The sequence below is a fragment of the Musa acuminata genome, chromosome BXJ1-5 (genome assembly GCF_036884655.1).
Source record: "Musa acuminata AAA Group cultivar baxijiao chromosome BXJ1-5, Cavendish_Baxijiao_AAA, whole genome shotgun sequence".
In the NCBI taxonomy this organism is placed as follows: Eukaryota; Viridiplantae; Streptophyta; class Magnoliopsida; order Zingiberales; family Musaceae; genus Musa; species Musa acuminata.
The window spans coordinates 45,562,941-45,587,556 of record NC_088331.1 but is presented as its reverse complement, the minus strand read 5'-3'; the positions used below and the strand labels follow the sequence as shown (position 1 = coordinate 45,587,556).

Here is a 24,616-nt window from a genome sequence, read left to right as displayed (position 1 = left end):
TTCTGCTGTTTACTGAAGAAAAAAACACATTCGAGGAATCATTGTCAAGTATTGACATGAAATATTTTCTTGGATATCATGCTAATTGGAGGCTTAGATGGTGCGACATCATCAACATGGTCACTGCCTATGCTGGCGTCAATGATGCCACATCATCATCATGTTAATTGAGCGCTCATGACCATAAGATGACACATGGGGAGCCTAAATTGATCGTCAAATCTATTCATATCACAAAGCAATACTTAAAACGATCATTTAGTGGCAGACATCGTTAAATCGGAGGACAAGCTACAAAATTCGAGTTCATGACTAGTTCAAGAGTTCAAGGAGACAAGACTTCGGTAGACTTTTGTCCAATAATGTGCACATCAAAACAACAAAAGATCATAATATGGCAGCTGAATGTCCATACAAATAACAATGTATCCAACCCAAATTCTTACTTTCTTAGCTGCTCATGAATGTCCATACAAATAATTTTCTCGAGATGCTTGAGCACTTCATCATGCACTGACTGATATGCAAGTTGGGATTCATCTCATAAAATAGGAGATAGAAATTTAGTAAGTAAAGAGCTTAAACTAAAAATTGATGTATAATTGCTGCTTCAAACAAGTTGCGAGAAAAGGAAGAAACCATCTATTGCACATATTTGCAAATATTGATTTAACTTCTTTTTTTTATCTTAGTGTGATTCATGTCATTTAGAACAAAATCAACCATGAGAGTGAAAACTAAATAAAAAGCGCCTTCTAGCAATAAAGCAGATTTATTTTGTCAAGTAAAATGACATTTAAATGACCTGCGGAAATAACTGCATAAGGCAAAGCGGAAAAGGAGAATAAGATAAATAACATCAGAAGAGTACAAGTAACCACCTTACAGTCTATCAGGATCCAGCAACCTTCCAGAGATCGACCCATGCTTCCATGGTATCAGCTGCTTGTGCGTATACTGGATTCAGACTTGCTAGATTCTCCCTTGCCATCCTTGAAATTTCAATCACACAATCAGCTGCTGTGACTGCAGTCTTCGGGAACTTCACAGACTGGAAGAAGGGAACTACCTCCTCCATCAACTTCACCCCTTCCCATTCCTTCTTCAGACTATCCATAGCGTTGTCTGCGTCTGAGCCGACACCTCTCCATACGTAAGGCAGCCCACTCTTCACACCACATCCCAAGTGGTCGCAAATCACTTTCGCACACATTCCTGACCATATATCCTCTATAGTTTCCCATCTTCGCTTCCCCTCCCCGTCTAACCGCAGTCCTGGAACCAATGCAGGCCCTAGCACCTCCCTGTTGAATCCAATATTTATTCCACTCAACGGCATCATTGCCCTGAGCGGAACAGTCATTACTGCATCTACATATCGAGTGTTCCGCTCATGTGGCTTGACAATCTGAGTTGGAGCATCATAGTCAGCTATGTTCAGCCACAAACCACATGATAACAGGCATTCAACACCATCACGCAAACTGAATGGGTACCCACGGACAAAATCCGCACCCTGACGATATGGATCATAGAGTGTATTGAAGAAGAACGGAGTGGCAGGTGTCTGGAGGTTGGATATGTGTTGTGCCACAGAATCAACTATGACACCAGAGTTGTCCCTAGCTGGAAGGCAGTCGTCATCAATTGAGATTATATATTTCTTTCGAGAAATGAGATACCCAAAGTAGCGGCATGAATGTCCAGAGAAGTTAATGGAAGCACCATTTAGAACTCTGTCCATGTCAGATTTAGTATACACCTGATGGTCGAACCCGGGGGGAATCTGAAGGTCCTCTTCCAAGTTAGGATCTTTTACAATAATAAGGTGGAAATTGGAAAAGAATGTTCGCCATTCCTCCAGAAAAGTATTAAGGTTAGGACGGAGTGCAGCGATGACGATGTCTACTTCATTGTCCTCTATTTTCAGAGACATCTTACAAAAGCATAAATTATATCAACCAAAGTGGCTTGTTCTGAGTTGAGGTAAAACACAACAATGGAGCTTTACAATTTGCTGGAGTCTCCTGTCAAACAATAGGTTTATGTTAGAAAAGTTTCCTGACACTGCCTCAGGTCCATATCAAAAGTTAACTGGATATTACTCACTGATCGAGAGGATGAGATGACTATTTAATATATAGTGACTGAACAAAACAAAAAAATAATTTCCTTACTGCATTTGCATGAATAATTTCAAGAGTTATCTGGACAGAAGATTTTCTAGGCATTTAAAGCATATACAGGTTCACGTCTCAAGGTAAGCTGAAAGGCAAAAAGAAGTCTGACCAACCAACTCTTACCTACTCTAAAGCAAAGATAATATTATGCTTAAAACATAGAGTAAGATCCACTTGTAAAAATATCTGGGCACTATTAATGAGAAACTACTATACATAAAAGATGTTCAGATTATGATCTTGTCCTTTAAGAGTTAACATTATACATTATATTTCTTCCGATCAGCTATTATATCCTCTATGGTATACATGCAGCATGAAGCAACTTCATGTAATTAATTAATCAAACAGTGTTTCTACTTAAGAACTGTACTCAGGTAAAGGAGTATAATCATACTCTTGATACTTGTGCACATGAAAATTCAAATTAAATTGTAAAACATAACATGTGTGCATGTTTTACATGTAATAAGCCATCCAACCATATAAACCACAGAGGGCAATGACAGCCATCATGCTCCAGCTGCCATAATAGGCATAACCTCTATAATCTTCATGCCAAGAAATTAAACATACCAAACCCAAAAATAAACTAAATGACAAACCCAGCCACCTAGTTTATTCATGTAAACTGATATCCCATGGCATTGAGAGACCTATGTTACTATGTATAATCTCATTTCTAAACAAGTACAACTTAGATCAAACAAGATTTAATCTGTCAACTGATATATTGTATGAGTTGATTTCCTATTGTATAAAACTGTAATTATGTTGCTGTTATGCGAAATAATTTTAATATCTGAATCAAAATCAAATAATGATAGATCAAGATCGAGATTGCGTACCTTTTGATGTCATTCAGAATACCTTTTTCTTGATCTGCAAATGTACCATCGTCCAATCTGAAGAAAGCAACAATACCAATATGAAAAGAGAACTGAACTCATCTTCTCCTCTTTTGTAGGCCCACTATAAACGATGAAATATGGCCTAAGGAGAGATAAAAGTAGATCTGTAATCTCTTCTCTATATTGTATTGTGTCCTTAAGATGTGTCTATTTATAAGTAAAAGTAGAAGGTCTAGGATAAGTGATTAGGAGAGTCCCTCTTATCAAGATTATCTCTTAAAGAATCCTACCATAAATGAACTTCCTTTCTATTGACTGATAAACATAATCAGAATTCAATCAATTTATAATATATTTTATCCAATTAAACATAGTCACATAATCTAACATTCTTTCACTTGACCCATTAATTGGTAAGATATAAAATAATTCAAAATCATAAAAAATAAATTACCACATTAAGTCCGACTATCAATGCGAGTCAAAACGATCGTATGTAATTAATGTTATACTTTTTCTCTATACCACAATATTGTTAATCGTTACTAATACGATCCATAATAACCCTTGAAAATTCAAGTGCATAATGGACAACCCTATACTAAATTCAAATGCATAAATTCTATGCATTATGGTCTTATGGAGAGCTCATACTAAATTCAAGTGCATAAATTCCAAATTTGTAATATACTCCTTCTGGATTTTGTTTGCCCTAACTTACCTAATCCACAATCTTAGTCCAAATATTACACAATAATCTGCAAGCACAACTGCACTAAACGCACAGATCTGGTGACCTAATCCCCTTCTTGCATATTTGTCACACCCTTTTCAAGCAACCATTTTTCAGATATTCCTGCCTTTTTTCCCTCTCAAATCAAACATCATCATCAGTTACATTCGCAACTCTTTCCAAAACTGAGAACATCATTCATTAATTAGCTACTGATTCTTCAGAAACAGCACGAAATATAACGGCGGATTGCACGCACCAAATCTTAGGGAACAACTAAAGCCGCTCGCAATTCTTTCCTTGGGCTACACAGTGTCGACAACGCCGACTACTGCTCCTTCGATGCCTTTGATACAGGAGAATCAGAAATTCCTCTCTAGCTAAGCACATCAAACTAAAGCGGACAAATCCAACAGGCGCACAATTGCAATTCAAGCAAATCATCGCAGCAATCGATTTGAAAGGTACTAAAGGAATCAAGGATGCGAACAACTACAAGAAAGAGTAAGAGTGAAGGATTACCACGACGAGACCGACGACGATGAGATCGGCGACGCGACGGGCGAGAGAGGGATCAGCGCGAGAGGGGCGGCAGGGTGTCGGTCAAATGACGAGGGGAAGATGCATCCCACTATTCACGAGGTGTCTTGCCACATCAAGAATTATGGAGTACGGGCTGCAACTGTCCCAAGGTTACACCCTGGAGGAGAGTTGAAAGACGCATGGTGGGCCCCGTCATAGTGTATGCTGGTTTCTCATCAGTTCACAGGGGTAAGCAAACGGGTGGAACCCGATATCAAGAGACCACTCCTCTTCGTGATCGTCTCGAGGGGACGGTCGGGATCTTCTAACCACTATTATTTAAGATGATATGGATAATTCATTTTATTTTATTTAATTATCTATGGAAAAAAATACTATGTTAAGTCCATCTCAAATCATTAATGTGGTAACTATGACATGTTTCCATTATAAAGGAAGTGCTTATGTGATCATCCTACCATGCAATTTGGATTATCATTATGATATCCTATTCCATGGAAATAGGAATACTGTGCTAAAAATGGAAATATTAGAATTTTTATATTTTATTTGTTTATTCTTGAAATGTTTGAAATTGATATATATATATATATATATATATATATATATATATATATATCTATTAATATCCATAAAGAAAAACTCAAGTTAATTACTACTAATAAATAGTTTTAGTGAAAAAGTTATAAATTTAATATGCCTAAAGGGTTGCTCTTAATTTTATAATTATGATAACATTTTAATTACAAAGATGTTAGCTAGCTTAGCTGATAAAGTCTTTTATAGTATATTGTAAGGTCTTAGATTTAAATCTTGTCTTTGTCACATATATATATATATATATATATATATATATATATATATATATAATCATTGTTTATGAAAGTATCTATCAATCTATTTAATTTCGACATGCATGGTGATGGAGCCATCTGGTAATGTGTCACATACACGTGGATTTGTCTAAGGTGAGTGATCAAATCATACAAGCAATAAAGACCATCCATCTTGGCATTATGGTACAATCTGAGTTAGGTCATACGTCCATCCCAAGCCATGTGAAATGATACCCACCTTGGACCAAATTGATTTGAATTTTTTGGTCCTTAATTATAATGCATCCATACCTTGTCATCAAGAACTCATAAGTAATGGTTGATGAGCTTAATTAGTCTCCCAAATTGATTAAGCCACCCTTAGTCCTCCTGCATGTGAGCTATATTATATGTATGTTTATGTAAGTTGCATGCAACATGTCCTCTCTTATCACCATCATCTCTGAGATACATGGATTGATTTGTGAGTCGACTATAGGTTGTACCACACTAAGATGTAGATCAATGCAATCATGGCTTAGTTGCCTACATGCGATGCTCCCAACCATGTGATGCCCTTTCCGAGTTGCCATTTCCATGCTCCTCTCTTTGTTGAGCTATCCTAAATGAGTTAACAGCTCTGTCGGATTGAACTCTCCTTGTTTCTCTTGTATTCAGAAGGGTAAGTAATATATATATATATATATATATATAAAGATAAAGAAAGAAAGGTATTATTTCGATAGAAAAATCATGGATATGTGTTAAGGAGACATATAAATATTATAGTTAAAAAAATAAAAAAATATTATTAATGGTACAAAAAAGAGATCGAGAGACCGAAAAAGAGACTTACATAATCGATCCTAAATAATTATGAAAATATAATAATAATATTATTATTGTTATTGTAGAGAGCAAGGTATGTAGTACCGAATGGTATGCGGATTGCCCGGTACTGCTACAGTAATATACTATAGTAGTGCTATAATGTTACAGTAATGAAAAAATAAAATAAAATTATTCGGTACACCAGGGTGTACCGCTCAATACACTAGTACCGTGCCGTATCGAGTCAACCTTGAAATACCGGTATAATACGATATTGCATACCTTGGTAGAGAGATTTCTTGCTGTTATTTAATGGGTAGGTAAAACCACCTTACGAAGTATAAGATTGCAATTGTAAGAGATAACTTAATAGTCAACTTGCTAAATGCAATGTTCCATCTTCCAATATGGATACTTGTACTCATCATGTCAACTGTCCCTGCCAAATTGATATCAGTCATGTAAGATATCTCAAGTTAATATGTGCACCATTCTTTTGTCATTTTCATACTGTGAACAAATGGTTATCCTATACAACATTAGGGTTTCTAGTCGACAATCTAAGACTCTTTAATTACAAATCAAATGTCAACTTGATTCCTTTTCAATTGTTTCAAATCTCAAATCCTAGATGAAGAAATCTCAGCAAAAAATTGTCTCATTCTTTGCTATATTTCTGATTTTATGTAGCTATTTATATTTACAGAGATTTAGTAGCTTCCCCTTCACATTGACATGCCCCTAATTGTAGCTCTTAAGCCTTGTCTATTGATTTATTGATATATACATATATATATATATATATATGTATATATTAATGTGTGAACATGAAAAGTACACGAATCGAATTGAAGATTTTGGGCATCAGCAATGCATTAAACGGGAAAGATCATTGTGGACCAGAGATGCTTTTCCATGACAGCTTCCATCAACTCTTAGGATACAATGAGGCTGATGGGACGTCATTGTGCGAGGCACATCTTAGTGACACATTGATATCATGCAAACCATGAAAGGTTTCCACTACTGTAGATGAGTTTATAGCATAAGCAGAAGATTAAGATGAATTAGGTTTCAGCATGCACATCACGAAAGGGAGCAGATGGAGGAAGAAGAAAACAAGAGACAGGAAGAAGGCAGGAAGCGAAGGGGGGAAAAGGTTCTCGTCACCAAGTGGGTCATTCCATCCATGTGCACTCATGTGGTGGTTTGCCATCCCATGTCCCCACCACCCACCACCACCACCACCGCCTCCTCCTGCTGCTGCTGCTCCATTTCCACCTCCCTTCCCTCCCCCACCACAAAAGTGCCTTGATTCCTATGCCTCTATCCCCCACCGTCCCTTTCCTTTCTCTTTATTTACTCCCTTCCCACCTATTCCCACACTTCCATCTTCTCTCTCTATAGTCACGCAGTTATGAACTGTGTGGTGTTTTGTCAACCATGCGTGTTGTATAGGAAATGCTACTGCAGGAGATCTTTGCATGTTGACGCATGTGTCAGAGATATGTTTGCCCTCATCTTTTCCTCCTGAGATCGAGCAGGTCCCTCTGTGTGTCAGAAGAGCAGAGATCCTAAGAAACCGTACCTTAAAAGCATCCCTTCCTTCGGGCATCTAACCATATCCATCTCTCTCTCTCTCTCTCTCTCTCTCTCTCTCTCTCTCTCTCTCTCTCTCTCTCGCGATGGAATCGAAGAGCTCTACGACTGGAAACCGTGATAACCCTAATAGAAACCTTCACGGATCGAAGACCATGATGGCGTCCCACTTCCTAAGAGCCCTCTTTCGTATACAGCAGACGTCCACGAGCAGCTCCTCCGCCGGGCGAAGCCGCAGAATAAGGCGCGCTGCTTATGCGTCCATGGCCTACTCGGCCGGGACACGGCGGGCGTGGAGCCGTGCTTTGCTACGGAAGCTCCGCAGCCGAGCTCGCCTCCGGTTTCCGAGGAGGCTGTCTAGGGCTGCGACACCCCAGCGGAGGGACATGGATCAAGCGCAAGTTCTTCGCAAGTTGGTGCCGGGAGGGCCAAGCATGGACGACTGCAAACTGCTGGAGGAGACAGCGGACTACATAAGGTTCCTTACCACGCAGGTACGGCTCATGCAGACGGTCATGGACTCGGTCTCTTCTTAGGCTCACTTCTCCATGATTACTTGAGGTAGAGAACGAGAGAGACGGCCAGGTTTAGCGTATCTTGTGAATTAGAGTGACTTGACCATCTCACGAACATCAAGATTTGTACATAAACTATTTTCTTTCGAATCAAGAATTGTGTTATCATAGTGAGGTGAAATCTCTCTCTTCCCCCTCCCTCTTGTGTCCTCCTTGTGACTGATCAAGCTATGTCTTTCTGATCGACATTAGCGAGACTTGCAGGTTGAAAGAATGATCAGCTTGGTGGGTCCATCGAAGGAAACAGTCCTAAGACAAATGGGTGTGCCATGCTCTCAAAAGCTTGGACAAAATGTTGATGGAAACCCAAGAAAAGATCCTCTAGGAGAGGGAGGGGATCAATTCTTTCAGTGTTTCTTACACATCTTTATTATATTCATTTGATCCATCTGGTTATTCCTTTCCTGTTATAGTGGCTTTGAGTGTGCTGTCAATCCTACTTTAGACTTTAGTCCTCCGGTTGGTGGCGTTATTTAAGATTGCCTTTGCTGCTGCCTTCTTTTGGAGTCATGCATAGGGTGATAGAAAGTGTAAGATTTCCTGATTTGAACCACCTTCAAGTTATCTTGTTGCATCTTTCCTGTGCAAACCTAAGCATTAGAGGGCCACCTCTTTGCTGCAAGAGTAACATGAAATGAAAGCTGAAGCTGAAAGAGACAGGGAGTCTTAGTTTAGCACACCAGTCTGGAACACTACCTCAAAAGATTACAGTGGGGACTCAGCAATACTTTAGGTGTCTCAGTTGAGCTGTACTTGAGTGTGTTTGAAGCCACTCATCATGGTGTTCTTCATATCATGATGAGGAAGCAAATGCTGGGTCTTATCTGAATTTTTTACTTATATTTCTCAGAAAATATTTCTACTTTGTGCTTTCTTATCTCAGTTTCTACACCAAAGAAAAATGATGCAATATGGCCTCCTCAGGCTGTGGTACTTCAGCTTACTTCTTTTTGTAGTTGTTGAAGTTCTAATTGTCCTTGTGATATATATATCTTAAGTGGTCAAATTCTAATTATACTTATGATGGGGTTAAGTAATGATTGATTGGTGTATTTTTTTTCTTGGTTTCCTTTAATTCTCCCAAACATAATATTATGAATCTGCAACTTAATGCACTCTACAACTCCATTCAGATCCACTTTTTCTCTTCTTTCTGTTAAGAAAAACATATATATATTTCTAATTTATGAAAATAATCAAGAAACCTTTATAAACAATTGGCTTATACATATATACATACATATATATATATATATATATATATATATAATCATATTGCTGCTCTTTATATATGATTTTAAGTGTTTCAAAATTAAACACTTAAGATTCTGAAATAAAATCTAATCAGATATTTACTTTCACTGATTTTAAAATACTAAGTGGAAAATTACTACAAAATGTAATACTAGTGATGACTGGAAGGGTAAATTCTTTTATCAGGCTAATGAAACCACTAAGAACACTTAAACTACACATCTTGTATTGTATATTATTCTCATCTATTAAAGTAAATGATGAGATTTATTTTTTTCTTCAAAGTAAGTTCTGTCAATAGAATTTTGTGCCATCAAAAGACACAGACAGATATGCCTTCCTCTCCTGCATATACAGTGATTGCATTTTTTGTAGAAAAATTATTTGTTTAACTTTTATATTTCTTTGCCTCAGATATTTCTTAGAATGAGTGTAATAGGTTTCTTTACTATCACTTTTGATCGACAACATTCATATAATCCTTTTTACGGTCTTTCTCCGATCTATTCGCTGGATATGTTAAGATTGTTTCCTGGATCTAACTATAGTGTGTTATTTGTACTGTGAGATCTGGAAGAAGATTTCAAGTTTTATGTCTTTTGGCTCAGATTGGCATTGCTCAAAGTCTAATCTCGATTAGAATATTGTTCTTGTGTTAACAGTGAAACAGTGAAACTGGTTTGATAGCATGTCCTGTCAATTTTGGAAAAGACAACCTTATCTATTGACAACATTAGAATAAAACCTTAAACTTGATGATTCTATTGAATGCTTCAAGATTTGGTTGAACAATTCAATCCTTTACTCCTTACTTACTCTTCTCATCCATAGCAAGAAAAAAGAAAGGAAAAAAATCAAATAAAGTACACCTGACTAGGTTTGCTAGGGAAATGTTCTAAATTTCCTCATAAGTTCTTTGTTTGTCTTACTGTAGATGTATATGAGCAATTATTATACAGCAAAAGTCAATTACCAACCTGAAAATTCCACTCAGTTTTGGGTAATTTACAGTGTCTGATCAATAATTCTGCCACATCTGGTAACCTTGACTCTGTCATCCTCCCTTTTTCTTTTATGTTCTTATAGTTTCTTATTATCATAATTGGACACTGAGAGCCTATGTTTTGACCTCTATATAGATAGCACTATCTTTGATTGGATATAAGATATTATTCTGATCAGTGCATCATATCTTCATGCAAGTCTTTTTCATAAGATATTCAAGTCTATGACACAAAAATGACTTACTAAAGCTGAAACCTGAAACCTTGTTCTTAGCTCCTGATATAAGAAGAAATTGGGAAGGTCTATTGCTTCAATAGCTCTTGACCTTTCATTTACTGGTTGTCAATCTGTTAGATCATTTCCCTTCTTCCGAAAGCTATCTCACTAAACGAAGTATCAGCTTGAACTATTTGATGGCATTCTCAAGGTGTTCAGAAAACCCTACTTCCAAGACAGCTATGGACCTCTCTGGGTTTTTGCTGTATCCCATGCATTGCCACTTCCCAGTCTCCACTTTGTTGTTCATGTTTTCCATTGTTTGACAACCATAATCCATCAGGGCCTTCTGTCTTGTGCTACTGTCATCCAGCCAACAACTAGCTATGCCACCATGGACTTTGTGTTTGAAAGCTTCCTTGTGTTTCTGACTTCATGACATGCTTATCCCGATAAGCATAATCGATAGAATTTATCGCGAAGACGCACTTTAGTAAAATTTTCTATAAAATTGAGCCAAGAAATTTGTCTAACTAAGATCATTTATATGCTCAACATGACTCTCTCTCTCTCTCTCTCTCCATGTTGCAAATACATGGGTGATGTGTAGCTATCGACCAGTAGCTTTCACTTTGACCTACAATCAAGGAACCAACTAACACTAAATGATCAAGATTGGATCAGGGAATTGAATGGACTTTAAGAGCATTCTAGTGAGTCTACGCTGCAAGAATCTAATAAGGTAGAAATGTCATAGGCAGGGATGAATGCAACTTTCTTACTTATGGTGTATATAAATGTTTGCATGAATACATTGTAAAAATGATCCAACCTAGGAATCATGATGTTATGAGAATAAGGTTAATTCAAAATATAAGTCTGAAAAGTGTACATCAACAGTGGAAAATCTCTCAACATTTTATTGTTTGCACAACATTGCAGAAGATCTGGAGAACAGAAAGCTGCATAGAATCTGGCCTAACAAATAAGGGTATAACACCGCGATTTCGATAGCAAAACTGGTAGCTTCTTCACCAAAACAAAGAAAGAAGAAAATGGAAAAAGCTAAGGCAGATGCCATTCTGGCAATCCATCTGCTGCTACAGTCACTAACATGATTCAACAGTGCATTACTGATAGAGAAAATGACACACGAACTACTACACATGCATGCATGCATGCATGCTTCAGGAGTTGCATTTATCATACTTCAGGATTCATGTGAAAGCTCCATTGAGATAACCACACATTCACCATTTAGATGCTTCTGAAATATCATAAACCCATCCCTAATTGGCTTCTTTCTGAGTCTGTTTAATCCAAAAGCTTGGTTATAGACCACTTTTTTGTACTCAATTTAAGATCCAGATGTGTTTGCTACAGCTTTAAGATTCATGATAAACAGTCTCATGATCATTTGCTGCTTTGTTGAGCACAAGGTTAAGTTTAGTGTTGTTTTGTAGAAAATTCCGAAACAAAGCGAACTTGTTCGATTTTCCGAATTTGACACAGCACAAACTGAATTCAGATGAATTTAAACCGAATCGGATTGGATTGGTTTAGTTTTCTAGTTGATTTTTAGAACATAATATAGTTTACTGATACTATATAAATGCAATACATAGCAAACTATATTTAATAATATTCAGCTGTAACTGAAATCCAATTCTTTACTTTTTCATATTTGATTCAAACTAATTGACTTAATTATACCAAAGTAAGTAAATTGAACCATTTTTGTGATCAAGTAAGCTTTATATGCTGATAAAATGATACTGAAGAATGAATATATATATTTAGATATATAACATATTAATCAAATTAATGTTATTCTTGATTCAGAACATCTCCAAATAGGGTGTCCCTATTTGGGTTAGGACAATCTCAATCATGAGAGAACTATTAGGCCTAAATCTAGGAGTTGAATGCTAGCTATCTTAGGGCCTTCAATAGCAATTAGATCAATCATTGAGCATGGTCAGGTTGAAGACCATGGTTCTATTCTTCATACCAAATTAATCTGTCTTTCAAGTCAAGTTAATTATCCTAATTCAGATGAAGCTTACACAATATTAATATTTTCTTAATTAGTTGAACACCTAATTAACCATCACTAAAGTACTTGTATTACTAAATGGAAATAGAAATGGAAGGGGAACTTGATTCACTATCATTCTTACAATTTAGATGGAACCAATCCATGGCTTGAACTTGACTACTTTTTTCTCTGAAGATAAAGACTAAGATGTTGTCACAAGAATCACTATGTGAACTGAGCTTTTGGAAGTCATCAGATGTTGGTGTTACAGAATAATTGAGTCCAGATGCTTGATGTCTTGTCATAGGACCACAAAGAGTTGGTCTTGAGCTTTGTTGCCAGCTTCAAGCTTTGCCTCAGCTTCCAAGGAGGGTCACATGGAAGCTTGAAAAGAAAGCAAATTGGCCAAAGAACAAGTTAGATGCTAGATAGGATGCATGACATCCACTTGTTCACCATTGAAGTAGAAGTGAAGAAACAAGGATCATAGAGCATAACCTATCATTTGAGAAAGAGACGAACACCAACATTGGCAATCTTGATTTTGAAAGTTGGGACTTGTAAGTTTGATAATTTTAGTTGAAAATTTTATATAGGATTTATTATTGGTGCATGGATAAGATTCAAGAAATTTATATGCATACCTATATTTTTCTTATTGAACGATGATTTATTAGTAAATATTCATGCGTGAGAAGAGATCGAAAAAAAAATAAGAGAATAAATATATTTTTATCTCTCTTGGAGAGTCATGTGATGTATTAGGTTTGACTCATAATCTAACATATTTTAATTTTTAGTTTAAATTTGATATATCTTTCAAGAGTAAACTTAAGAGCATATATCACTAAAGAAAACTACCTCTAGAATATATATATTCTTTCATTATCTCACATCTTCTTCATATAAGACTACTGATTTCAAGTACTTGTTCAAATAATTTACTTAAGAAATTTGATGAAGTGGTTTAACCTTTGCCTATATAAAAGATTATCACTAGATCAATGAATGGTTACAAAAGAAAAATCAAACCTTTTCTACTACTTTTCTACTCATCACCTCAAGCATACAACAAACATGTATAACTCTATTTCTAACCTAACTAGGAGAACACACCACCCAAAACAAATCAGTTCTCATCTATTTGTATCCTACCCTTCAACATTATGTAATTGGAGTCAAGCTACAGCATCCTATCATATCATATCAAATCACATAACATGTGCACTAAATCCCAATGATTGAGGACACCTTTCAAGGTACTAAGAAAAGATGTAAGCTGTCAGTGTTGCACATGTGTTGTGTCACCCTAAGTTAGACCCCCTCATGACCACACCCCACTTTGGATACATAGAGTTCAGTCCCTTCCTTTGAAAGCTTGGCACATCATTCACCATCTACAAACCTTTTTGTTTTAATCACTAAATATTAGAGGTTTACTTGGTGGATTATACACAAGAAAAATTGAAGAGATATGAGTTGGATTTGGGGAACTCTTAATTAGCTAATTCAAATCTTCCATTAAGCCTTAACTACTACTCCCTTTGGGCTCCTCCTAAGTTGATCCTATTGAAGAATTGAGCTACAATAATAATAATACATTCTGAATTATTATAATTTTTTGTAGGATCCGCGATTTTCGTACTCGGCTAAATGATTATTTAAATTATTTTCTATAACAAAACATATGTAGAATTAGCTAACAACAAGAAGTTGTCTATTGAAATATTTTTTCTATTAAGATGTAAACATAATTCTTGAATTTCTAGGCCATATTATTCAATTATAAATCAACTTTATGTTTGAATCTTTTCTTTTTAACTTGTTGTTGGTGATGTAAAATATGACAAACATATTGATAAAATCTTATCTTTTTCATTTCTTCACATATTTAAAAAGTTTTTTTTTCTCTCTCATTAATTCTTGACTTTGGAAATTTTGTAGTTTGCTGCTTGATGAAATTATTCCCACAAATTTGGCTCTTTAGTCATACAATAATTATATAGCCAAAGTATGAGTTGATTCCCTACAACTAGTTTTTTTTGTGGAGGATAATTTCTTTGGGCCATTTGTAGATCCAATAGTACTGTTTCAGAGTATAAATTACATCTTTGCTGTACCTAAAAATTCTCATCTCAAGAACTAAAAAATAAACACTTAAAAAACCATAAGAAAAGCTTCTTCAATTAGTTTCTTTCTTTCTTTTTTTTTTGTTAAGCAAGAACCATGAAGTAGTTCATGAAACACCCATTAAATGCAAGGAAAAAAAAAAGGCATTCAGCTTTCATTCATAAGAACAAACTAATAAGCATCGATGATTCGGGTTAACTCGGTTGTTGTTCTAAAGAATTAGAGGTTGATGAAGGCTTAGACATAGAATAAGGGATAGAATGGCAAAAGAAATCTGTGTTATTTATTCCAATATTGTTTTGTTTGCTTAAATCTACCAATCAAGTGGAAATAACAAGTAACATTCACCATCATTTTTTCGGAATGCTCAAAGGAAAAATACATTACTTTTATATGTTAATAATTCGATATCGGTTTCAACAATCAAGGAAGAACTTCATAGTTTCATTATTAGCAATAGGACAAGTCCATGAACATTGAATATGAGTATTATGTAATTTAAACCATGCATCAACTCAAATCAGATTTGTTTTTCCTTTTTTTTGTAGATTTGATGAGCTAAACAAAAATATTTTTAATACACTCTAAAAATGGAAGGACAACATTCAGTACCAAAAGGTGATTCCTAGCTAACAAAATAATAAAATAATTGCCTCATCATCCTCAAAAGGAAACATGAAGAACATGAAACATCATTCTTCTTTCTTTTGAGAAGAGATAAGCCACATGAACACCACTTCCCACACCTCAGAGACATGTGCAACTGGCAGAAATCTTCATTAGTTCTGAACCTGAAACATGCACACACCCATCCACTGTCTGATCCATTACTCCTATGCTCTTTCTTTTGGTGAGATACCACTCCAACTTGGAACACCTTCCTTCCCACAGTTCAAATGATCATTCATTGTCCTACAGAACAGGAGAAGATGGGCTGTGTTCTATATTGAAAAGAATTAGATGTAATGCAATTATGAGAATCATGCATGCAAAAGAAAAAAAAAAAGCAGCTTTGTCGAAATAGTAGAAAGGTGTGAGCTTCCAGTAGGTCCAAGTGCTATATGATAGATAATAAGGTCTTAATACAAGTATAGAAACCTTGACAACAACAATCTTCATCTTCCTTGGTGTACAAATGGAGTCAAAGTGAAACTTAAATCAGTACTCTCAATCAATTTTCAACTTGTTACCATAACAATTAAGAATGATTTCTATGCTGCAATATTTATAAGTATATAAATTCATATTATTTTCATCCTTTTGGTTATTAATTTGGTTCAATTTAACTCAGCACATTAAGTAAGGTCGATATACAGTAATAATTCAAAATAAGAGATATATTATCGTAAAAAAATAAAATCAATCGGAGTTATTTTAAAATATCTTTTATTTTTGTCATGCTAATAAAATGTTTTAATTAATATTTATGTGATCACTTATGTTTGCTCATTAATAATGTGATTTCTTTTATATAAATGATGTTAACGGGATATATATGACTTATACAAAACTAACTAAGTATCGAAAAATCAAGAAACACATAATTTGGATGGAGTAATGAGGGGCTCTGAAATCTATGAGAATCACAAATAATGAACTAAGGACTTGCCTCACTCAAAAGGACACCAATGTTTGATGTAAAGTGGCATGCATTGAGTCCCCGCAAGTCCTCTAATATGAACTGCTGCAATGATGATAAAGTAGAAGGGTAACACTGATACCTTTTCTTATGGTCCAAATGCTCCCATTTCCTTCCTTCTTTTTCTTCTGTTCTTTGCAGTGATTCAAATCTCTTTGGATGGAGTAGTAGCTGTCAGCATCACCAGGAAACTGGTGTATGGTATAATAATGGAGTAGTATCCTCCATTGATCCTTCCTGTTTTCTGCAGCTTTGTAGGTTGTAGACCAACCAAAATGAATCCCCATTTGAACCCAAGTCTTCCTCATCTGCTTTCTTTCTAGTCTCAAGCTAAAAGAATACTTTTATGTTTTTAGATTCCTTCGTTCTGCTCCTCATCTAGATTTTAAAGTTGCTAATTAATTTAGTTGGTAAAAATTTAGTGTTATATCGTGAAAAAATACTAAAATTATAGATTTTCGTCGATCCAACATATATTTAGTAGTTGTTAAAGAGTAATATAATATTAATGATCTAAATTTTAATCCAATACTAGTTTATTTATGACGTTCTGATCGTATCGTTCGATTTAAAAAAATAAACTCAGTACACAAATCTTCCACTAATATTGGGTTGGACAAGATTAATATATGTCGATTAAGAGATTAATTCATTCAATATAATTTTATGAAATAAAAAAAATAATATTTGATAACCATTTATAAGATTATGATGGAGATTAACTGTTAGGGTTTTTACCATTCTTTCCTCTAGAAATAAAAAACTTAAGTAAAATATATATAAACCTTCAAAAATTAATATTCTCCGGGCTATATTAATATCAACTCATTTGAATTATATATATATAATATATATATATATATATATATATATATATATATATATATATATATATATATATATATATATATATATATATATATATATATATATATATATATATATATATATATATATATATATATATATATACGTAACTAATTTTTGAAGGATATAAATATCAAATAAAGTTTCAATTAAGTTAGAAATAATGACAGCTGATGGGATTTTTTAGGTTTTAGAGGATAAATAAATTAAATTTAAATTTAGAGGGGTAAATAGTAAAATAATTGACTTCGGAGGGGTAAATATGAAACTATGCCTTGATAATTTGAATTCGGACAGGAAGCCTCCGTTCCGTACGCCTCACCGCCTGCCTTTCCGTTACAATTCCTCTCTCTCCCTAACCGAGCTTTGATCTGCTACATACTGTCCCACTCGCTCTCGTTCCCTTCCCCATTCCGTCTCTCCTCAACCAACCTCTACTCTGCCTCCTTTTAGCCATTCCCCCTTCCCCACCCCATCAAGAAGAAGCAAGCAAGCAAGGAAGAAGAACAGCCAGAAGAGGGATACCCGGTAATAATCAAATCAATGGCCGGCTTTGAAGGCGTCGTCGTCTCCGATCCCTCGCTCCACAACCAGTTCACCCAGGTCGAGCTCCGCTCCCTCAAATCCCAGGTATACTATTCTAGCCATACCGCTTCTTCTACTTCGGATCATTTCTTGCCTCCTTCTCCTTCTCATCATTCTGCTTCCGTTTTCTCCGATAACAGTTCTTGTCCATACGAACCAGTAGTGGCGGTGGCGACGGAGGGCCGCTTACTGTTCGGGATCTCTCCGTCGCCATGTCGAAGCTCAAGATCGCCGGCGACGGCCTCTCCGAGGACGAGAGGGCTGTCCTCTTGGGAGAGTCCTTCCCTGATCTCGACCACCAAGTCGACTTCGAGCTCTTCCTTCGGGTCCGGGAAAAACACTCTTCTTCGTTGGCTGAACCTTTGGCGACTTGGGGGTTCTTAGATTTTTTATTTGTTTGTTTATTCTGAAGGTGTATTTGAAGATGCAAGGGAGGGTTGGAGCGAAGAACTCGTCCTCGGCCTTCCTCAAGGCCGCCACCACTACTCTGCTCCATACCATCAGCGAGTCCGAGAAGTCCTCCTACGTCTCCCACATCAATAGCTACCTTGGCGAGGACCCCTTCCTCAAGAAGTACCTCCCTATCGATCCGATGACCAACGACCTGTTCGAGATCTCCAAGGATGGTGTTCTCCTCTGGTGATCCTCGGACCTCTCCCTGTTATCTTATCCTTGGTTTATTGTGGAGTCCGTTAATTGGGAAGGAATGTTGATGTTTGGTATTGCATGTGAAGTAAACTCATCAACATAGCTGCTCCGGGGACCATCGACGAGCGGGCGATCAACACGAAGAGAGAGCTGAACCCATGGGAGAAGAACGAGAACCATACTCTGTGCCTTCACTCGGCCAAGGCCATTGGCTGTACTCTCGTTAATATTGGGACACAGGACTTAGCTGAAGGGAGGGTGAGTTTATATTACTCGCCACTGCTTCTGGTCTAATTCAGCCTTGGAATTGTCGAGTTCCTAGGAATGTGCTGCAGAGCTTCTTGGTCTTGTTAAGTATGAGTAATGTTTTCAAAAGTACAATTTTGTGTCCCTTTTCCTGTATTTAGTTAATTCTCTACTTGCTACTTGTCTAATTCAAGGACTCCTTGATTAATTTGAGGGTGTAGCTTGTCATTGTTCTCCTACAGTTTGCCCAGAACCAAGAGTCTTTTACGTCGCATATGTTGCTAATAGGAGGATCTGCCCTCAGAAACTGATTACTACCATGTTTAAGTTGCCTATTTGTTACTTTAAGAAATGCTCAGTTTTGGCTATCGGATTGGGAAGCTTGTCTTTAATGCCTGAACTGCTGTCTTGATCCATTTGCCTTCCTGATTATGTCACTTCTCAGTAGCTGTTGGACCTTATATCTCATAATTGTTTATCCACATTTGATCATACCTGATATCTTTATTGATATTATGATACTATGCCTCACTATGTTGCACTAGATAAATCAATTCTGATAATGTTCAATTGGATATTGATGTTACTATTTACATGGTATTATCCTCCAACTGTGAATAGTAACATTTTGAGTATCTAAACTATCTCATGATGTGAGAAAATTGCAACCCAACTTACACTGTATAACATAGTTATATTTTTGTTTTCTCAAACTTCTACTGTTCCTTTTGTTTGGAAAAGTTTCTGTAAACCAAGCACTTACTGTTGATTTATGCTTGCAGCCTCACCTTGTACTTGGACTAATATCTCAAATTATCAAGGTAAGTTCTTTTAATTTTGTGCAATGCAGTCTTAAACTTTATTATCTTTCTTTCTTCTTGAACATATGCAAATCGTTTACTATCGCAACTAAAAAACAGTTACTTTTGAGATTTCTCCAAAAATTATTCTTGGATAATGATGTTAACCTCTGTTTCTGAAAATGCTGCCATCAGATTCAACTGCTAGCAGATGTAAACCTAAAGAAAACTCCTCAGCTTGTAGAGTTAATTGGTGATAGCAAGGTCCGTGATGTTTCTTGTTGTTGTAGCTATTTTATCTTAAAAATAGTCAGGGGTTTGTAAGTTTTGCATTGCAAAGTATGTCAAGTAAACTACCCTTGATTCATTTGGATCTACAGGACGTTGAAGAGCTGATGAGTCTGTCACCAGAGAAGATTTTGCTTAGGTGGATGAACTTTCAATTAAAGAAAGGTGGCTTCAGGAGATTGATAACCAACTTCTCATCAGATGTGAAGGTAACACCAATTCAAAAACCTTTTATGACCTCTTTAGTCTATCAAAGACTCTTCCTCTTATTCATTTCTATATCTATTTATCAACCAACCCTACCATCTTCTCTCTTTACATTTTCCTTCCTCGGAGACTCCAAATAATCCCTGCCACCTAAATGAAGAAAAGGATTTATGTATTCCCAATGTTGTGTTATGAAAAATGACGTAAATTCTTAACTTGTTATCAGAAAATTGTAGGATTCACTTACCAATCATAAATTCCAAGAAAAGCTCTTTATCAATTTTGTCCCTCTATAATCTTTTTATAAGTGCTCCTTTAACCAAAGTTCCATCCCAGTAACTTTATCATATGATGTGGCATTCCCACATGACATGCAGTGTGGAGAGATCAGGTAGGTGTGATCTCACCACTTGTAGATGGAACTTTGGGGCATGTAGCTGAACTCAATCTCAAAGCTTTCATCTTTCCTTTTCCCATTTCTTTTTCTTTAAGCTCGTTTTAATTTTATTTTCCATAACTTAATGCAATTATCTTTGGAGACATAAGATTAAGTATTGACATTGGTTTTATGGTAGCATTCTGATAGTAATAGCTAATTCATCAGTGATGTTCCCCACTGCAGGATGGGGAGGCCTACGCTTGTTTGCTAAATGTTTTGGCTCCAGAGTATAGTAGGAAGCCTTACCCAAGTACTGTGAAGGAACTTCTTGAAAGAGCAAAATTAGTTCTTGAGCATGCAGATAGGATGGGTTGCAAAAGATATCTGACTCCAAAGGACATTGTTGAAGGTTCACCAAATCTTAACCTTGCCTTTGTTGCCCATATTTTTCAGAAAAGGTGAGGGTAATTGGCCTAATTAATTTAGAGAATGGGTGAAGATGTTTACTAGCATGCTTAGTTTATCATTTTCATAGCATTCACATTTAGTTAAAATTTGCAGTTACATGGTTTATGTCCTCTTGGAAGATAAATCGCATCTAAGCCTATTCTAATTTATATTTATACTTTCACATGTGTTTCTATTACACCAATTTACCTGAAAAAGAATCGACGGTGGTGACCTCCACTGTTCATAGGATAAGACTGGCCTAGAGATAAAGGGAATGCTATCTTCTTGTAAGCATTATGTGTAGATAAATAAAGAATGCGTTTGCATTATTTTTTATTGTTTCTTTCAGATTTGTAATAAGATGAGATGCCTAAGGGAGTGAAACTTCACTTTATGCATTGTTCTTTTTTGTTGGCAACATAGATTTATAAAGCTCACAGTATTTCAGAATCAGCAATAACATAAATTTTGTCCAAGTATTTGCCTATACATATCAATTCTGGGTGTTAACGTAATTCTAATGGTTTGGTCTGTATTATAGCTGTATGAGTTTATTTTCTTTTACATGTACCATATACGGTAGATCTTTGACCTATAAGCCATACAAAAAATACATATATTTAATCACCATTTATTAAGAGCTATATCTTATTCATTATCTGCAGGAATGGCCTATCATCACAGATGAAACAGATCACATTTCTTGAAGCAAATTCTGATGATCCACAAGTTTCAAGGGAGGAAAGAGCATTTCGGTTATGGATCAATAGTCTTGGAATCCCAACATATATAAACAATGTATTTGAAGATCTTAGAACAGGGTAAACTGTTTATGGATCTTATGCTTTCTGTACTAGTTTATGTCTATCACTGTTAGGATAATTGGAGCTGTAATTTCAACTGATATATTACTTTAAACTTGCAGATGGGTCCTTCTAGAGGCCCTTGACAAAGTTGCTCCAGGTATAGTTTGTTGGAAGTCTGCAAACAAACCTCCTATTAAAATGCCATTCAAAAAAGTAGAGAACTGCAATCAAGTTGTCAAGATTGGGAAACAATTGAAATTTTCCCTGGTTAACATTGCTGGAAATGATATTGTGCAAGGGAACAAGAAACTCATATTGGGTAAGCATTAGAATATTTACAATCCCATTAGCAGTTTTCCTAAGAATTAAAATATCTGATCCTTAAATTTGGGCAAAGCGTATCATGTTAGTTATTTATAGCAGAGCTCAGTAGTAGAACAGCTAGCATTAAAAGGCTTTCCTTTAGACTATTGGCAGTTAGGCTATATCTTTGTGATTTAAAGTTCTAATAAATCTATTTACATTTTTGTTTAAGCTTTTCTGTGGCAATTGATGAGATACAACATTCTCCAACTTTTAAAGAATTTGAGATTCCATTCTCGTGAAAAGGAGATAAAAGACGTTGATATATTGAATTGGGCTAATGATAGAGTAAAGAATTCTGGAAGGCATTCACGCATGGACAGCTTTAAGGTACTATATTTTCCTAATCTCAAAGCTTTGTGGATGTACATTGTACTTGTTCTGGATCCTAACATTCTGGTTTAATGTTAAGTGGAATAAGAGAAGCTTATGCAACTTTTAACTAATAAAGCTCTATTTTCACTGGTTATGGTTTTATTAGAAACTCATTATTCTATAAATTATAATTGATGTGCTTTTTCATCTTGACTTGGTTATATTTTTGAACTCGTGTACTAGGAAAAGGCTTTTATATGTTTATGGTTTTCTATTTTTCTTAAGTTCCACTAACTATTCAATGTATAGGATGTAGTCAGTCCAGTTATATGCAGTACTGTATGTTTAATTACACAATTGTGTGTTATGGCTCTTAATGTTGCAATCCGCAATTAACAGAATGGAAAAAAATGTTAACAAAATTTTATTTTACTTACTAATGTGATTACTTATTTTGTTTCTTGTAATTTCTTGTAGAATTTTAACACAGATCATCAAATGTTGTCACAAAGAGCAATCTCAGCCAAATTTAATATCATTTATTTTACCAATTTACAGGATAGAAGTCTTTCAAGTGGAATTTTTTTCCTTGACTTGCTAAGTGCTGTTGAACCTCGAGTTGTGAATTGGAGCCTTGTAACTAAAGGAGAGAGAGGTAACTCAAATCTTTATGTACGAACAAAAATGATTTCTCAGTTTTCTTGTTTTATCTATCATCTCTGTTATCCTCTATAGTTATGTTTGTGCAGCATCCACATAATCTTTTATAAGTTTTCTTTGGAAATCTCTAAAGGAGACATAGATGCACTCGTTCGGTGGGATGAGTCAATTTGAATTAGGGATGCAGGAGGTAGTGGGAGACATTGTTGCACTTGTGGTAGATTTAGAATTTGATTATCAGTTTTGTTTTGCATGTGGTTTGTCATTATCTTATTGAGTTATTATTGTTATTCCATCTAGTAAAGCTGATTGGTATGACCCTCTGACTGGTCCATGTTGATTTCCAGAACATTATTCTCGGTCTTTCCTATGTGGATGCCAAACAAACTGAACCAGTCAATCAGGTTGCAAATAGTTCTAAACTAAAAGATGAAAATATCATATTGCATAGCTTTATATAATTTAGGATGAGTTGGTATTTCGACTGAGATGCATCCATGTTTCTGTTCAAATTACTAAGAAATTTACCAACAAATTGGAACTTGATACTAATGTTCTAGTCAAGGAAAGCAGATATTATCTTCAGGTATTGTTTCTTTTATTCAGCAATTTTATTAATATGCATTTCATTTTAAGAGGTAATGTAATTTTACAAATCAAGATTACCTTTTGCTTTCTCTTTTGAAAATTTAATGTCTAATATGTGGAACAAATGCAGATGAAGAAAAGAAAATGAATGCATCTTATATTATCTCGGTCGCAAGGAAGCTTGGTTGCTCTGTGTTTTTGCTTCCAGAAGACATACTGGAGGTAACTTCATAAAGTGGATAAAAATGAAACCAACCTACAATCAGATAATTTTTTTTTCTCCACCTACTGATAACATCGTTCCTTATCCTCAATGATTTACTCCATCAGGTGAATCAAAAGATGATGCTTACTCTGACAGCTAGCATCATGTACTGGTGCTTGAAGAGACCAATCACAGAGGACAGAACTGCGTTCTCGGATGGTGAAAACGGGAGTTCATCTGAAACCACCTCGACCTCAGCTTTAGATGACACTGCATCAGAGTCTTCTTTAGATGATAGTGGAGGCAGATAATTCTGAATCGGCCACACCTCATATTCTAACAATATCATCTGACAAGAATCTTCTTTTCTTTTCTTTCTTGCTCCTCCACCAGCCACTAAAATGTTTGATGCAGTAGTGGAACTACACAATAGCAAGCTTGCTTTTTCGCTTAAAGCTGGGTTTGTATGCTTTGTGTTGCTCGTTAAATGATATGTGATGATGTTTATTTCTGGATGATGTGGTTGTATATACTAACCCAAAACTCAGTTGTTGTTACCTTTATTTCCTTTGAGGCGGCGAAATCATTTTTAATCTTCGCATTTCATATGTACCTGATGCATTAGTATGTATCATTCGTTATATATTGTTTCGAGTGTAACATACGATTATGATATCAGATTTATGCTAGCTTAACTTACATGATATGAGGTTTTTAGTAGTATAAAAGAATTTAGAGGTTTTGACTTGATATGCACTCATCGGATTCATTTTAAAGTGGTATATTCACTCCCAATTGGA

General features: G+C 35.7%; 3 protein-coding genes across 5 annotated transcripts; 2 read left to right on the top strand and 1 right to left on the bottom strand.

Annotated features, from left to right (window-relative positions):
- Positions 1 to 738: 738 nt before the first annotated feature.
- Positions 739 to 4,443, bottom strand: LOC135674569 (probable inactive UDP-arabinopyranose mutase 2). 3 transcript variants are annotated; one of them, XM_065184529.1, is made up of 3 exons: positions 4,287 to 4,439; positions 3,029 to 3,085; positions 739 to 2,027 (listed from the first exon to the last, which is right to left on the bottom strand). In XM_065184529.1, exon 3 carries the CDS (start codon positions 1,934 to 1,936, stop codon positions 893 to 895), a length of 1,044 nt encoding a protein of 347 aa, XP_065040601.1. In that variant the 5' UTR covers positions 1,937 to 2,027; positions 3,029 to 3,085; positions 4,287 to 4,439; the 3' UTR covers positions 739 to 892. The 3 variants fall into 3 exon arrangements, with proteins under 3 accessions (XP_065040601.1, XP_065040602.1, XP_065040603.1); XM_065184530.1 differs by having other exon boundaries at positions 3,029 to 3,173; positions 4,287 to 4,434; XM_065184531.1 differs by lacking the exon at positions 3,029 to 3,085 and having other exon boundaries at positions 4,287 to 4,443.
- Positions 4,444 to 7,638: 3,195 nt separating this feature from the next.
- LOC135674018 (transcription factor IBH1-like) lies at positions 7,639 to 8,088 on the top strand. Its single transcript, XM_065183428.1, has one exon. The coding sequence runs from the start codon at positions 7,639 to 7,641 to the stop codon at positions 8,086 to 8,088; it is 450 nt and encodes a 149-aa protein (XP_065039500.1).
- Positions 8,089 to 17,656: 9,568 nt separating this feature from the next.
- Positions 17,657 to 24,379, top strand: LOC135674568 (fimbrin-2-like). Its single transcript, XM_065184527.1, has 14 exons — positions 17,657 to 17,906; positions 18,002 to 18,187; positions 18,274 to 18,500; positions 18,596 to 18,767; positions 19,538 to 19,576; positions 19,751 to 19,819; positions 19,936 to 20,052; positions 20,673 to 20,887; positions 21,545 to 21,700; positions 21,805 to 22,004; positions 22,221 to 22,378; positions 22,922 to 23,018; positions 23,742 to 23,833; positions 23,942 to 24,379. The coding sequence occupies exons 1-14, from the start codon at positions 17,820 to 17,822 to the stop codon at positions 24,125 to 24,127; spliced, it is 2,001 nt and encodes a 666-aa protein (XP_065040599.1). The 5' UTR covers positions 17,657 to 17,819; the 3' UTR covers positions 24,128 to 24,379.
- The last annotated feature ends 237 nt before the right edge of the window (positions 24,380 to 24,616 follow it).

What these genes read in the sequence shown, in the direction of transcription:
- LOC135674569 (XM_065184531.1), bottom strand. Translation starts at nt 1,936, where the DNA reads ATGTCTCTGAAAATAGAGGACAATGAAGTAGACATCGTCATCGCTGCA.
- LOC135674018 (XM_065183428.1), top strand. Translation starts at nt 7,639, where the DNA reads ATGGAATCGAAGAGCTCTACGACTGGAAACCGTGATAACCCTAATAGA.
- LOC135674568 (XM_065184527.1), top strand. Translation starts at nt 17,820, where the DNA reads ATGGCCGGCTTTGAAGGCGTCGTCGTCTCCGATCCCTCGCTCCACAAC. An exon ending in AGTTAATTGGTGATAGCAAG is followed by an intron (nt 19,820 to 19,935) that starts GTCCGTGATGTT and finishes TTGGATCTACAG; the next exon opens with GACGTTGAAGAGCTGATGAG. An exon ending in CACGCATGGACAGCTTTAAG is followed by an intron (nt 22,379 to 22,921) that starts GTACTATATTTT and finishes ACCAATTTACAG; the next exon opens with GATAGAAGTCTTTCAAGTGG.